The sequence below is a fragment of the Podarcis raffonei genome, chromosome 15, assembly GCF_027172205.1.
Source record: "Podarcis raffonei isolate rPodRaf1 chromosome 15, rPodRaf1.pri, whole genome shotgun sequence".
Classification (NCBI taxonomy): Eukaryota; Metazoa; Chordata; class Lepidosauria; order Squamata; family Lacertidae; genus Podarcis; species Podarcis raffonei.
Genome location: NC_070616.1, coordinates 7,079,314 through 7,093,718, shown reverse-complemented (window position 1 = coordinate 7,093,718; position 14,405 = coordinate 7,079,314). Strand labels below are relative to the sequence as shown.

General features: G+C 46.6%; 1 protein-coding gene across 6 annotated transcripts in view; it reads left to right on the top strand.

Annotated features, from left to right (window-relative positions):
* SYNRG (synergin gamma) overlaps positions 1–14,405 on the top strand; it is a 51,548-nt gene that overhangs the window by 11,854 nt on the left and 25,289 nt on the right. For 2 of the 6 annotated variants that reach the window (XM_053367538.1, XM_053367537.1), the window contains exons 7-14: positions 278–583; positions 1,800–2,033; positions 3,829–3,906; positions 5,263–5,459; positions 6,438–6,686; positions 8,794–8,930; positions 11,551–11,669; positions 13,219–13,281. In XM_053367538.1, coding sequence (XP_053223513.1) covers positions 278–583; positions 1,800–2,033; positions 3,829–3,906; positions 5,263–5,459; positions 6,438–6,686; positions 8,794–8,930; positions 11,551–11,669; positions 13,219–13,281 — 1,383 coding nt within the window. The remainder of the gene's footprint in view (positions 1–277; positions 584–1,799; positions 2,034–3,828; positions 3,907–5,262; positions 5,460–6,437; positions 6,687–8,793; positions 8,931–11,550; positions 11,670–13,218; positions 13,282–14,405) is intronic. The other 4 variants (XM_053367542.1, XM_053367541.1, XM_053367540.1 and 1 more) reach the window with 3 other exon arrangements.

Genomic DNA, 14,405 nt, shown 5'->3' with positions numbered 1-14,405 from the left:
CCGCCACCTGAACGTCTGAGGGCAGGGGAACTCTCAGGAGGACCTCCTCAATGCAGCAATGTTCCTCAGCGCAGCAGTTTACAAAAAGCTGAGCAGTACCGCTTGGCATGGAATCAGCATTGCCAGCAACCCCGTTCTGCCTTCATTAGAAATGGCCATTTCTCTCCTTCCCTCCCCCTCTCTAGATTTATTTATTATCCTTAGCAAAAAGCCTTGTTTTCCTCATTGGTTTCCATTTTGTGTGTACGTATGTGTGTGTGTTCATTCCATTTTGCAGATCATCCCACGCCACCCCATTCTACTGTGTCTGTCTCCCAAACCTCTGCCTTTCTTGACGATGACGAGTTTAGTGACTTTATACAGGGGCCTGTCGAAAACGCCCCGACATTCGTGCCTCCCACCTCTTCCCAGCCTTTTCAGTCTTGCCATCCTTCCTCCCAGGCTGGGCAACGGCTTTCAGAGAAGGTTGTGGCCCAGTCTCTCCCTCCAGCCCAGATTCCAGTGTCCTCCATCTTTCACGGCCCCAGGGGGCAGGTTCCTTATTTCTCTGCTTCTCCAGCTTCACAAAACACTCAGAAAACAGGTAACATGCCATATGTCTGATGTTTGGGAGGGGATGGGATACGAAATCCAGCAGCTCTGAATATGGGAACTTGACTTTATGCTTGGTAAATTCCATCTAATAAAAAACAAGTGATTTGACTTAGAGCTGCAACATTTAGGCTGTGATCCTGAGCACACTTCCTCTGGAGTAAGCCCTGTTACATGCAGTGGAACATGTGTCTAGCAAATATGCATGATGTTGTATTACTAGGTTGCTTAAAAATAATTTGATTGATTTAAGAGATAAAGGTAAGGATAAAGGGACCCCTGACCATTAGGTCCAGTCGTGGCCGACTCTGGGGTTGCGGCACTCATCTCGCTTTATTGGCCGAGGGAGCCGGCGTACAGCTTCCAGGTCATGCGGCCAGCATGACTAAGCCGCTTCTGGCGAACCAGAGCAGTGCACAGAAATGCCGTTTACCTTCCTGCCAGAGCAGTACCTATTTATCTACTTGCACTTTGACATGCTTTCAAACTGCTAGGTTGGCAGGAGCAGGGACCGAGCAATGGGAGCTCACCCCGTCACGGGGATTCGAACTGCCGACCTTCTGATCAGCAAGTCCTAGGCTCTGTGGTTTAACCCACAGTGCCACCCGCGTCCCGATTTAAGAGGTACCCACCCCCAATTAATTGGGCAGCAGAATTTGAAAGTTAGTACTTCTAAATCCATAGTGGCAGGTGCTTTCTTAGAAGAGGTATTCTCCTCTCTTTTGTCACAGGAAGGAATGCCTCTTTTGCCTTGACTTACATATGTAATATCTAAATAATAATAATCACTCCCTCTAGTATCAAACTCAGGTGGTGAGTGCCGACAGATACGAAGCTAAAATGGAGCTATTGGAAAGAAGAGGGAGGTATCAGCATGCTCAAGAGAACCTCTAGTTTTTTGGGGGAGGGGGTGGGTTGAAACACACCTTAGGGGCAACTCCCCCTCCCAAGAAGCTGACTGAGGCCTGAGCATGCTCAGTAGCCATGGAATGTTGAGAGCTGGTTGGAAAGGAATAAAATGATGTGTAGGAAGACATGGCACCTGCACCAGCCTTGGGTATATGTGGGGCTGGTCATTCATTCTTGTTTCCACACCTCGACAGCTCCTTTTGTGTGTGGAGGCAGGGTGTATTTGTGTGTGGATTGGGGTGGAGTTCCAAACTTGAGATTTAACCAAGTGCCAACAATTCCTCCTTTTATCTGTCCAGGCCCTCCCTTGGAAGAGAAGCCCCTGCCACCCTGTGGGTTGAGTGAATTTGGGCAGGCACAAACCCAACTTAAAACTCCTGACGCTGAGCTCAGTGGCGCAGCTCCAGCTGCAAACGGCCCTGATCCCAGGTTAGGGGCCAGTAACTGGCAGCCCGCAGGGGCGCTCCCGAGCAGCAGCCCCAGTCCAAAGGCAAACAAGGCTTCAGAACAAAACCTGTCAGCCCAAGAGCGTGGTGAGCATATCTGTGTCTTGCAGAGCTTACGCTCCAGTGCTGCTTGAACATGCTAACCTCTTTAACACGAATGCCGGGTGATTTTGCTCTGAACCCCTGCTTGAATAATAACAGCGAAGCGTTGATTCTCCTGACTTAACATGTGACGTCCGCAAGTTCTTCTTCTGTTTCTCAGACTCTGTTTGTAACCTGTAAGGGTCAAAACCTAACAAGCTTCTTTGAATAAGATTTGATCCTGCCTCGTTTTCAGCAGAAAAAAAGTTCTTCCAATCATGCATGCTTTCTTCTGATTCTTGTCTTTAGCTGTTATTTACCTTGTGGAGTGGGGGGGGGGAGTAAACACCTCATCTCCTCAAACAGCAACAAACACACCCCAGTACCATGAATGAAGTTGATGGACGGTGTAGACTTAAGAGCAGGTGATAGGAGAAGGGACATAGGTCAGTTGTGGAGCTTCTTTGCATACAGAAGGTTCCAGGTTCAGTCCCTGGCATCTCCAGATAGGACTGGGAATACCCACTGTCTGAAACCCTGGAGAGCAGCTGCCAGTCAGTGTAGACAACACAGGGTTAAGCAGACCAACAATATGACTTGGTATAAGGCAGCTCGCTGTCTTCCTACTAAATGCAGCACCAGGAGGAGTGGAATATTAAGGGGAGAGATGTAGCTCAGTGCTGCAGCATGTGCAGAATGTTCCTGGTTCAACCCCCAGCAGCTCCAAGTAGAAAGACCCCCTTCTGAAACCCTGGGGAGCCGCTGCCAGTCAGTGCAGACAATACTGAGCTAGACGGACTCTGCCTATGTTCTATAATAATTCACACAAATGTAATTTGAGCAATAGAACCCAATATTAACTGTCCCAGTATTTCCGCTTCTCCGTTTAGTTCTCTGCACACCGCCTGGATTGCTGTTCAGGTGGCGTCTCTCCTAACAGCAGTGATAGCACTTAACGGCCTCTGCAAATTACGAAGGGTTTTGCCCGCTTAAAGAACAGGCATAAAACGAAGCGTGGAGTGCTGTGGAATGAACTTGAGATGGACTCTATGGCCATCGCTCTTTGCAGATGCTAGATTCCACCACCACCACAATGATGGCTGTACAGGTGCTTGCTGCCAGCATCACTCAAGCAGCCTCTTCAGTTCCATTTGATTCCCAAGGAGAGGCGTTTGCAGAAGTTGGCACTCTGCAGCTGCAGGAGTGGAGGCTCTGAGGGCCGGGTGTGTGTTTTGACTTCTCCGGCCAGAACATTACCCCTCCACTCCTCTTCAGGAGAAATCTTAGTACGGCTAAGGAAAGCTATTGCTCTTACTATGGCGATTTGTTGAAATAGAAAACCCCCGCCCAGTTGCCATGGAGGCTTATGCAAAAGGGCAAATGGGACTCTGTCCCACCAACCTCAGACAGCCCCCGTCTTCCTGCCTTCTTACTTACAATATGTCAGAGGATGCCATTGGCTCTATCTCTGCCTGTCATTGGCCTCAGTTCAGAAGGCTGGTCTCCTTGCCAGCGCTCAGCTGAATTGCATTTATTTTTTTAAATTCCAGCAGTCCTAGAAATGCTTCCCAAGAGCTCTGTGTAGAAAGGCTCTGTTGCATATACAGAGTGTTTAAAGCTTGATTTGTGTACAGAAGGAAAGTCTCGTCCCTCATTTCTTTGAGCATGCCATTTTATTCCGTACTGCTTGCAAGAGAGGCGATTCCTCCTTTGAAATAAGATGACAGAAGTGTTCCAGATGAGTCATTTCGCTGCAGATATTTCCTAAATATAGTATTCCTTTTGTGTGTGTGCCTTTTAGGTGTCGGAGTCTTCCCTTCCCAGGATCCAATCCAGCAACTGATGCCTCCCTGGATTTACAATGATAATTTAGTTCCAGGTAATATTAATGGCAATGATGAAACTGAGCAGGAATAGCCTTTGAAGGTATTAGAAAAGGTGATGCAAGCTCACCTCCCATTCTGGATGCCTTGTAATTAAACCAGCTTATTTCTTAAGATGATTTGCCCTTTCTGCAGGTGAGGGGACTGGTATATAGACACTCTGCTAAGTGCTTAGTAGGCAACACTAGATTTTAAACTGGGCTTGCTAAGGGCGTCTCACTTTTATTTTATTTATTGAATTTTTATACCACCCTTCTCCCAAAGGAGTCTGGGAGCATCAAAATGTTAAAACACTACCATTTAAAGTAGGAACATAGCTAATACATGTAAAAAGAGCAAGTGTGGTGTAGTGGTTAAGAGTGGTAGACTCGTAATCTGGTGAATTGGGTTCGCTTCCCTGCTCCTCCACATGCAGCTGCTGGGTGACCTTGGGCCAGTCACACTTCTCTCAGCCCCACTCACCTCACAGAGTGTTTGTTGTGGGGGAGGAAGGGAAAGGAGATTGTTAGCCGCTTTGAGACTCCTTCGGGTAGTGATAAAGCGGGATATCAAACCCAAACTCTTCTTCTTCTACTTCTACTTCTACTACTACTACTACTACTACTACTACTACTACTACTACTAAAAACCTTCTGAAAACATTTAGAACAGGGTAGATAAGCTTCATTCAGGTGGTCTGTTCTCTCCTGCTGCCCACCCTGCCATTTTATTCTCACAACAACTCTGTGAAGTAGTTAAGGCTGGTCCAAGAGGTCACGGTGGGCTTTTGTGGCTGAGTAGAGATTTGAACCCAGGTTTCAGCCTGACACTCTAACTGCTAGGCCACACGAAACCATACATGTCGCAGAATTGTTCTGCCCGGACACTAAGGTCCAGCGCCGAGGGCCTTCTGGCGGTTCCCTCACTGCGAGAAGCTAAGCTACAGGGAACCAGGCAGAGGGCCTTCTCAGTAGCGGCACCCGCCCTGTGGAACACCCTCCCATCAGATGTCAAAGAGATAAACAACTACCTGGCATTTAGAAGACATCTGAAGGCAGCCCTGTTTAGGGAAGTTTTTAATGTGTGACATTTTAATGTATTTTTAATCTTTGTTGGAAGCCACCCAGAGTGGTTGGGGAAACCCAGCCAGATGGGTGGGGTACAAATAATAAATTATTATTATAATTCCATGTAGAATTCTGTACATGCTCTGTTTGCTGTCCAGCTTCACAGTGGAGCTGGAGGGTTGGCATTTGCTGCTGTCTAAGTCCAAGTTCATCTTGTCTCTAATTTGGGTTCTTACGTGTTGGCAACTCCTGATTATGCGAAGTCCAATGGTCACTCTTTTTTTTTGCTGGCTTTTTTCTTTGCAGATCTGTACAAGAAAATTCTAGAAACCACTATGACGCCCACTGGAATAGACACTGGCAAACTTTATCCCATCCTGATGTCATCTGGACTTCCGAGGGAGACACTTGGGCAAATATGGGCCTTGGCCAACCGCACCACTCCTGGGAAGCTTACGAAAGAAGAGCTGTATACCGTTCTGGCGATGATAGCCGTAACTCAGGTAGGAGCGACTAAACAGTGGGAGGCAAAGCTGGGGGAAGGTCAGCTCACATCTTTTGAGTGGGTTCTGTGCACCTCTTATTAGAAAAGCGGGAAAGGATGTGCTGTGGTCCAGAGCTTGTAGCGCTCCTGCATCCAAGAAACTGGCCAGATTCTGCACCCCCTTTGCTACAGTGATGTGCCAGTCTCCAAATGGCTTGCTGCACCCCCAGGCATTGGTGGAAAATTACACCAAGTCCTGTATCAATTCAGTAGAGTTGGAAAAATCATTTGAGCAGCAGTGGTCACATACATAAATAATTTTTTATATTGTCTCGGTAACTCCAATCCCATAATTCCCCCTCCCCCAAGCCTCTGGTTTCTTAATTGAGGTTATCGCAAACATTTTTTTCAATTCATTACATATCATCTCTCAGTAGGCTTTTACCTTATTACAAGTCCACCACACATGGGAAAAAATACCTCCCTTATTTCTAACAAATGCTTGATTCCGATTTATACATTCTTGCTAGTTTTGCTATAAATCATTTCCATAAATTTCCCCCTCACACCATAACTTGATGTAAACTTTAATTCTGTGTTCCACAAACGCTCCCATGCCGACATTTCAATATTGTGACCAATATCCGTTGCTCAGTGTGTTATTGAAGATACTACTTGTTCATCTTTTGCTTCCCATTCTAATACAGTGGTACCGCGGGTTAAGAACTTAATTCGTTCTGGAGGTCCGTTCTTAACCTGAAACTGTTCTTAACCTGAAGCACCACTTTAGCTAATGGGGCCTCCTGCTGCCGCCACGCCGTCGGAGCACGATTTCTGTTCTTATCCTGAAGCAAAGTTCTTAACCTGAAGCACTATTTCTGGGTTAGCGGAGTCTGTAACCTGAAGCATATGTAACCCGAGGTACCACTGTAGTGCCTTATAAAAACAGTGCTGCTGTCTATTAATGCTTCCCCCTGCCCCCTCTTTTTGCTTACAGAGAGGCCTTCCGGCTATGAGCCCCGACGGTTTGAACCAGTTCCCCTCTGCCCCGCTCCCTACACTGAGTGGGCTCCCGATGGCAATCCCTGTCACGGTGAGCCAGCAGCCGATGATGCCGCCGGGGCCTCCCGTCTCCATGCCTCTCAATATGGCGCCCACCGTGGTGGGGATCAACATGGCTGCACCAGTGGCGGGACCTTCAGCGCCGGCGCCCAGCGGGTTCATGCCGCCTTACCCTCCAAGCCAGGTCAGTGCCGCGTATGCCATGCAATAAGCAAGAATCCTTCTTGAAGTGGGTTTAAGCAAGACCTTGTCCTTTCCAGCCAATATTTAAGCAACAGAGCGTGAAAATGTCTTTTAATGCTCACTTGCCATTCTCACATCCTGTTTGTTTGCTTTCAGTTTTTAAGTATTTCTGCTTCATTTTTAACCCGCATGCCGTTTCTCCGCATGACAATATGCAAGGCAGCTTAGAATCCATATAAAGTATGGTGTTTTTAGATGGCTTTCATTGTGTTTAAGTGCATCTTTTCTTTTAAATTTTACTGGGTTGTAGTCAGCGTTGGTCTGACTCAGAGTAGACACATTGAAGTTAAAGGGTACAACAGTAGCTCGGTTCTCAAATGTAATCCGTTCCGAATGACCGCTTGACTTCCGAAACGAGGCGCAAAGGGCTGTCTGCAAATTCAATTGAGAAAATTGAAAAAACACGCAGCGGAAGCCATTTGACTTCCAAGGCGTGTTCGAAAATGGAAGCATTTGCTTCTGGGTTTTTGGCGTTCGGGTTCTGAAACGTTCGTCAATGGAGACGTTCAAGGACCGAGCTACCACTGTACTATTGACTTGGGTTCTTTCCTTTCAAGGGGTCAGTTCTGAGTGAAACTTAGTCAGATACAGCCCTGTGGTGGTTGTTTTTAAATACTGCTGTTTTATTTTTGTTTAATGTTCTAACAATATGTTGTTTGTTTTTTAAAACTTAGATTTATTTATTTTTTAAAGTAAGCAGTTTATAAATGCATTTCAGTAAATGAATTAACAATGTCCATTAATTTCAATGGGTTTTATGCAGCTATGTTTAACTACAGTTTGCCTCTGCTGTGCATCTGTATGCAGTGCGATAGGATCACCCAGTCACTCTCGATGCAGACATGCAGCAGAATTACTGCTAGCTGGGATAGCTCAGTCAGTAGAGTGCGAGACTCTTAATCTCAGGGCTGTGGGTTCGATCCCCACGCTGGGCAAAAGATTCCTGCATTGCAGGGGGTTGGCCTAGATGACTCTTATGGTCCCTTCGACTCTATGATTCTGTGATTCTGTGCTCCTTGGAAGGACTCTCTGCATGAGACATGGGAAAGAGCTGTGCTTTGAACAATGACTTATGCAGAAGCTCTGCAAACACCCTCCTCTGGGAGCCGACGCTTCTTTCTCCTTGCAATCCAGGTGTGGTCAACAGACCACTCATGAGCATGGAGGTTTCCTGGATTATTTGCTTCATTAGCCTTGGGTTGAAAGTATGTTGAAATTTTGGCCTGTTTTTTCTTTGGGGCAGTTGTTACGGGTTCTGTGAGTGAAATCCCCAGTTCTTTGCAACATTGTCTTATAAGTACCATGCTTGGACTCATAAATACCCTATTTTTCGCCCCATAGGGCGCACCGGCCCATAGGGCGCACCTAGTTTTTTGGGGAGGATAAAGGAAAAAAAAAATCCCCCCCAGGCGCGGGGCTGGGGCGGGGGAAGCCCGAGCTTCCCCTGACCCCAGCCCCCAGAACAGGCTGCTATCCTCAAGCCTAGGGAGCCCAGCTGGAAGTTGCGCCGGGCTCCCACAGCTTGCGGAGAGCTGGCCGAAGCCCAGGGCTACTTTATCCAGCCCACAGTTTTAAGGGCTTTGCAAGGGGTGAGTTCAAAGTTGATTTAAGTAGCTTCAAAAGGGTGGGGAGATTTGAAAGTCCACCCGACAGCTCCCGGAGTCTTTTACTGATAAAAGTTGGCAGTTATTTTCATAGGTTGAGCCTTTTTATCAGAGTAATTTGATAATTAGAGCTCCTCCTCACACAGCAGAGACTCAGTGGAGACTTGACCCGGCACCATCATCTCCCGGAACGCTTCTTTCTCCTGTGCACTATGAAAGCAAATCTTCTGGGGTGTAGGAACAAAGCATGCTTCTGGTTTTAATGGAAGAGAAGGGAAAGTGTGCACCTCTGCTATTGGAAGCCTCCTAGGAACTTTAGGAGTAGCCAATAAATAAGAAAATACATAGATAGCATAGTAGTGTTAGTTTTAAAGAATGCAAAGCAGCTCGGTACAAGATTGCTCTCGCCCTGAAAGGGGACTTTATGATTTCATATTAATCTAGGCAGCCAAACAGGATGACGACGACTTCCAAGATTTCCAGGACGCTTCTAAGTCTGGGGGGCTTGATGACACCTTTACAGATTTCCAGGGAGAAACATCTGGATCAAGCAAGGCGAGTGCAGCACAGCAGCAGAGCAGGTAGAGGATTTTTAAAACATACTTTTACTGTAGGGCTTTTTGCTGGTGTATACTTGTGTGTCAAAAACAAACAAAAATAGCTTTTCACATCTTCCCACTTAGAAGACATAGAAACAGGAATATGTCCATGCCTCATTCTAAATCGGATCCAGTTACGTTTTAGGCCAGTCATGTCCAAGCTTTGTAGGAGAGCCACTGGTTAGTTCTCTTGTAAATGGGGAACGATTATAGCTCAGTGATCATGTGATTGGGAGGCAAAAAGTCCCAGGTTCAATCCCAGGTAAGGCCAGGGGAAAAACCCCATTTGAAACCTTGGAGAGCAGGTATAATTCAGAACCGTGATGAATGGAATCTTGCTCCCCATCCCCACCCCAGGGAAGGTCTGTGGCTCAGTAGTAGAGCATCTATTTTGCACTTCCAAGTGTCCCAGAGTCAATCTCTTATCATCTCCAATTACGACTGGGAGACAAACCTGGAGAGCAGCTGCCTGTCAGTGTAGGTGGAGCCATGGCTGGACTTGATATAAGACAGCTCCCTGTTTTCTTCACTGTATCTTGCATTGAAATGAATTCCTGGTCTTACTGCAATAAGTAACAGTAATTACGTTTAACACACTATAATGACATATACCATAAACACAGCAATTATGACTTAGCCATTCTAGCCTTCTTTTTATTGCATATTACTTTTCCTCTTACGCTTAGAAGCCGCTACATATAAATATGTAGAATGCATTGCAGCCATTCATCTTTGGCACAGGAAATGTCCTCCCATGACGGTCTAATTGGGGTGTGAGTCAGCAGATATGTAGCTGTGGAAGGGAGAGGTTGTTTTTCCTGGAAAAGCCTCACCTGCGTCTCTGTCCCGTGTGACTGCACCTCCCCTCTGGAGTGGAGTAATTGTTTGCAGTCTAATATGCTGGTCTAATTGTTTGAAAGACTTATTTTTGGAGGGTGGAGGGGTGGGGGGGGGGAGTCTCCAGCTCTACAGACAGCTGGTGATTAGACTTGCCGTACAGCATCCTGCTAGATACCCGGTGTGAAGCTGCATAAGATTTCCATAAATGTTACCTCTTGCTCTCTTTATTTGTGTAGTCCCTCTCTCTTCCCCCTTCTGCAGGCTCCATGAGTCCCCATTAGCATGCATCTGTGAACCGCTCAGCTTGTAGGCCACTGATAAGGAGATTTATTTGAAAGTGTCTTGCTCCCAGTCCATTTTTTCCAAAAACAAAAGAAAACCCCTGTATCTGTGAATCCCACAGAAATCCATATTTTCGATTTGGTGGCGTGGATTTGAGGTTAAACAAAAGCATGAGTTGTTTTAATGTCGAGGATGCTGTTCCGAGCTGTCAGCAGGGAGATAAAATATGTGAGTTGTGTGGTGAAGCTAATCTGGGGTGGCTTTGCTTTTTCCCACCACAACAAAACATAGAGCTGCATGGGAGCTGCAGTGTTTGGATGCTTAATCAACTAGATCAGTGTGTATTTAACTGCTTTTTAGCTGTTTCTATTGAATTTTGTACATCACCTTCCACCCTCCCTGTTGAACTTACAGTGCCTACAAAAGAGATTTTTTTTTATTCCAGCAGACATTTTAAATAAAGTCTGATTTTATAGTTTTGATTGATTTTTATCTATCTGTGTTGTGGGTTCTTGTACACCACTTAGAGACAGTTGTCATTAAGCTGTATATAAATTGTTCAAATAAATAAAGATAAGAGAGGAAATGGTGGATTTGTCCAAAATAAGCGGGGGGGGGTGGATGACAGAGGGAACAGGTGTGTGAGAAAAGGATGCAAGAAGACATGTTCTGGGTGGGCCAGAAATCTCCTTCCTCTTCCTTTTGGCCAGGATTTTTTGTATGCCCGTCTAATTTCTCTGCCCTCCCTTTTAAACTCAAACGGATGATTTTTGGCTTAAGGTAGGGACTGTCAATCCAGAGCAAAATCTATGTAGGTGGTAAAGGGGTGGGGGAACACCATGCAGCTTGTTACTGATTTTTTCCCCTTCCCTCTCTTACCCTAAAAATATCGTCGGGAAATCTTGCGGCATAAATTTTAGCATTGCGTATATGTGTGTGTGTGTGGTTTTCTTCACCCTTGAATGGGGGTAGGGAACCTTTTCCAGCCCAAAGGCCACATTGCCTTCTGGACCAGCTTCCTGGGAGGTCACATGCAAGTGGTAGGCAGCGCCAGAGGCAAAAGTGGGAGGGGCAAAGGATGTAAATATTACAGTAGGCTAGTTTAAACACCCCCCCCCCGTCTATCCTCCCTCCAGACTGGTAAGAGGCATTATCTTGGTTCAAATGTGAAGCAGGGGGCCAGGGAGAGTTCAGGCCTGGGAGAGTTCTGAGAGCCAGATAGAGAGACCTGGAGAGTCTGAGGTTTCTCCCCCATTGCTGTAGAAGTCCTACCCTGTGCTCTGCCACAAGTGCCCTCTCAGGCCACCAGAAGCTGTTCTTGCATCAAGATCTCTCCCAGCCCCTCCTTTGACTCCATTTCCACCCTAATGCAACGCTTGAGAACGTCTTCTCTGACAACTGAGCCGGTCTCTGTGGGAGCAAGGCCCTTTGTGCCCAGACCTCTCCTCACATTTTCCCCTTCCCTTGCTTTTTTATGCAGCGCCCCTCCGATGCTGATCCCGCTCTCCGGCGCGAAGGTGCCGCCCGCTGTGGATAAGTACGCCGTTTTCAAAGGGATTGCCACCGACAAGGCTACGGAAAGCACAGCTTCGCTTGGAGGTAAAAAAAGCAGCTGTCTAAAGTATTGGTGCACTCCTGTTTGTTATGACCTTTAATGGGTTGATCACTCGTCTAGGAAGGGTTGTGGTGGTGCTGAGAACACTTCTCCTTTCCCCATGGGTGGCCCAAGATATTTTGGTACCCGAGGCGAACAAAAAAATCTAGCCCCTTGCCCCGGTCCCCACCAGGGAAGGAGGGGTGAGTGGAGATGTACATCAGGAACAGGAGGGGGGGAGAAAGAGCAACATTGGGGTCTGCTGCGCTTGAGGCAGCCACCTTCCCTGACCTCATGAGTGGGCCGGCCCTGCCTATCCCCATTTACCAGGTTTACCTTTCCCTCCTCATGCACCAGATCCAAGCATGAAGCTGTCGTGTGTGAGGCTCATATGGAGAGAGTGAGATCCATGTAGGCCACCTTGAGCTCCTTAGAGGAGAGGTGGGATATACGGATAACCTTGGTGTAAATCTGCATCCAGTGTGATGTCGTCATCAAAGTGCTGGACTAGGACCCAGCAGACGAGGGTTCAGATTCCCCCTGGGTGACCTTTGGGCCTCTCAGCCTAGCCTACCTCACAGGGATGTTGTGAGGATGAAATGGGGGGGGGGGGCTTTGTACACCACCTTAAGCTCCTTGGAGGAAAGGTAGGCTAGAATTGTAATAAACACTAAGCTTAAGCCCTTCCCCTTGAAATCCTTGATTTCTATGTGCAAGGAATATTGATTGTTGTACGGGGGGACACCGGTTTGCACCAAACCTGCACTTGCTGATTGCTATGCACAGATGCAAATGTAGACACGGTGACTAAAATTGAAATAAAAACGCCCTATTGCTTAGCGATGTGATGAAGAACTTAGACTCTGTGCCTGCTGAGTCTTATCCGGGTACTAACTGTTGATGGGTGACTATAAGGCCCCTCCTGCTCTTCCTCTTTAGAGTTCTTTAAACTAGAACGGACAGCCCTTTGGAGAGAGGATGGAATAACTGGGAATAAGCCGCAACTGAGCACAGTGGGACTCAATTACTTAGGGAGCGGCCTTACATCGAGTCTGGCTCAGTATTGTCTGCCCTGGCTGGCAGCAGCTCTCCAGAGTTTCTGACCTGGGTCTTTCCCAGCCTTACCTGGAGAGGCTGAGCATGGAACAGAAGAGCTTTTGCATGTAAAGCAGATGCTCTGCCACTGAAATATGACTCTTCCGTTGAGATTCCTGAGCAGCATAATTCCTGCTTCCAACTGCTACTACAAAATGCCTAGGCTGCAAGGTAGAATTGGGAAACAAAGGGGAGCGGGGGAGGCCTGTTGATCGCCAGGAAAGGTAAAGGAGAAAGCAACTGATTTTTCTCAAGAAGTGCCCAAGAACACATCTCAGAAAGAATTCTTTCTTTAGCGGCTGATCTAAAGACAGTCACGCAAACACTTTACGTAATGTGCCAATTTTTAACTTGTGCTGATGATGTGTGTGTGTGTGTGTCTTTTATTCCAGCCTTAATTTAACTATATTGTGACTGAATTTTCCTTTTTTTAAAAAAAAATAATTATACCCACAATAGATTATGGAGACAAGTACAGTGCTTTTCGAGTGCTGGAGCAGCAGCCTGAGAGTAAGCCCTTAGGTAAGTGTGCCAGATTTGCAAACCTTGATATCTTTGCCTTGTTGACTCTGTGCTTCTTCTTCAGGTTGTTTTAAGGGACTCTGTAGGTTTGGCAAAAATCCTACCAACACCAGTCTCAGGGCATTAATACTGTGTGTGTAGACATTTATTTAAACCAGGGTTTCCCAAAGTGGTGAATATTCACTCCCTCTCTTCCCCCCACCCCCATCTCTCTCTCTCTCTCTCTCTCTCTCTCTCTCTCTCTCACACACACACACACACACACACACACACACAGAGTCAATGGGGCCTAGAGGTGCAGAGTTTCACTTTTTAAACTTTTTTTTACAGTGTCTCAATTCTACACCCCTCTTTCACTCCCCCACAAAGATGCAAAGGCATAAAAGGAAGCTGCCTTTAATATTCCTTGACTTTGTCTCATTTACATTCCTAAGAAGTTGGGTGGCAAGCTCATCAAGGGGGTCAGTGGACTCAGAGATTGGGGGCCACCCTACTTTAAATAATTGAAGCAACCTTCGCGCTGCCTCAGTTGTTGGACTGCAACCTCCACCAATCCCAGCTGTTAGGAAGCGAGTGTAAGTTCTGGCTTAAATGCCTGTTAATATGCAGCTGCTTTTCAAAGCTAGGCATTTCTTTCTCCGCTCTTTCAGGCTGTGGGTAAATGCTGCAATGAGCCTTCTTCCATCTCAGTTTATTGCCATTTTATATAACTGCAGAAAAGTACAGCTTTCTCATAGCTGTTTCCAGGAAAGCTCATTTCCATAAGGTCCCCAAGGGCGGCGTAGTTACATTTTCTGGGAAAGATGCAGTTTCCTGGATCAAAATGGACTAGAGTCCTTTTTTTTAAAAGCACCTTTTTCAAAAGACTGGCAAATACGCTATGGCTAATTAACTCAGTGGGCTACAGGCTGCTTCATCAGATGCTGTGTGCATTTCAATAATCTGAGGCCAGGGGAAACGCATTACGAGTCTCAGTTTCTCAATAACTGGACTGTAGCGCAAGCTTTCCATTGTCTCAGTGTAACAAGTGAAAATTGGAGGCAACTGCTTTGGAGACTTGGAATGCCATTAACAGTTTTAAAGCTAAGCAGGACCTCAGCCTTGTCAGCACCGAGACCGGAGAC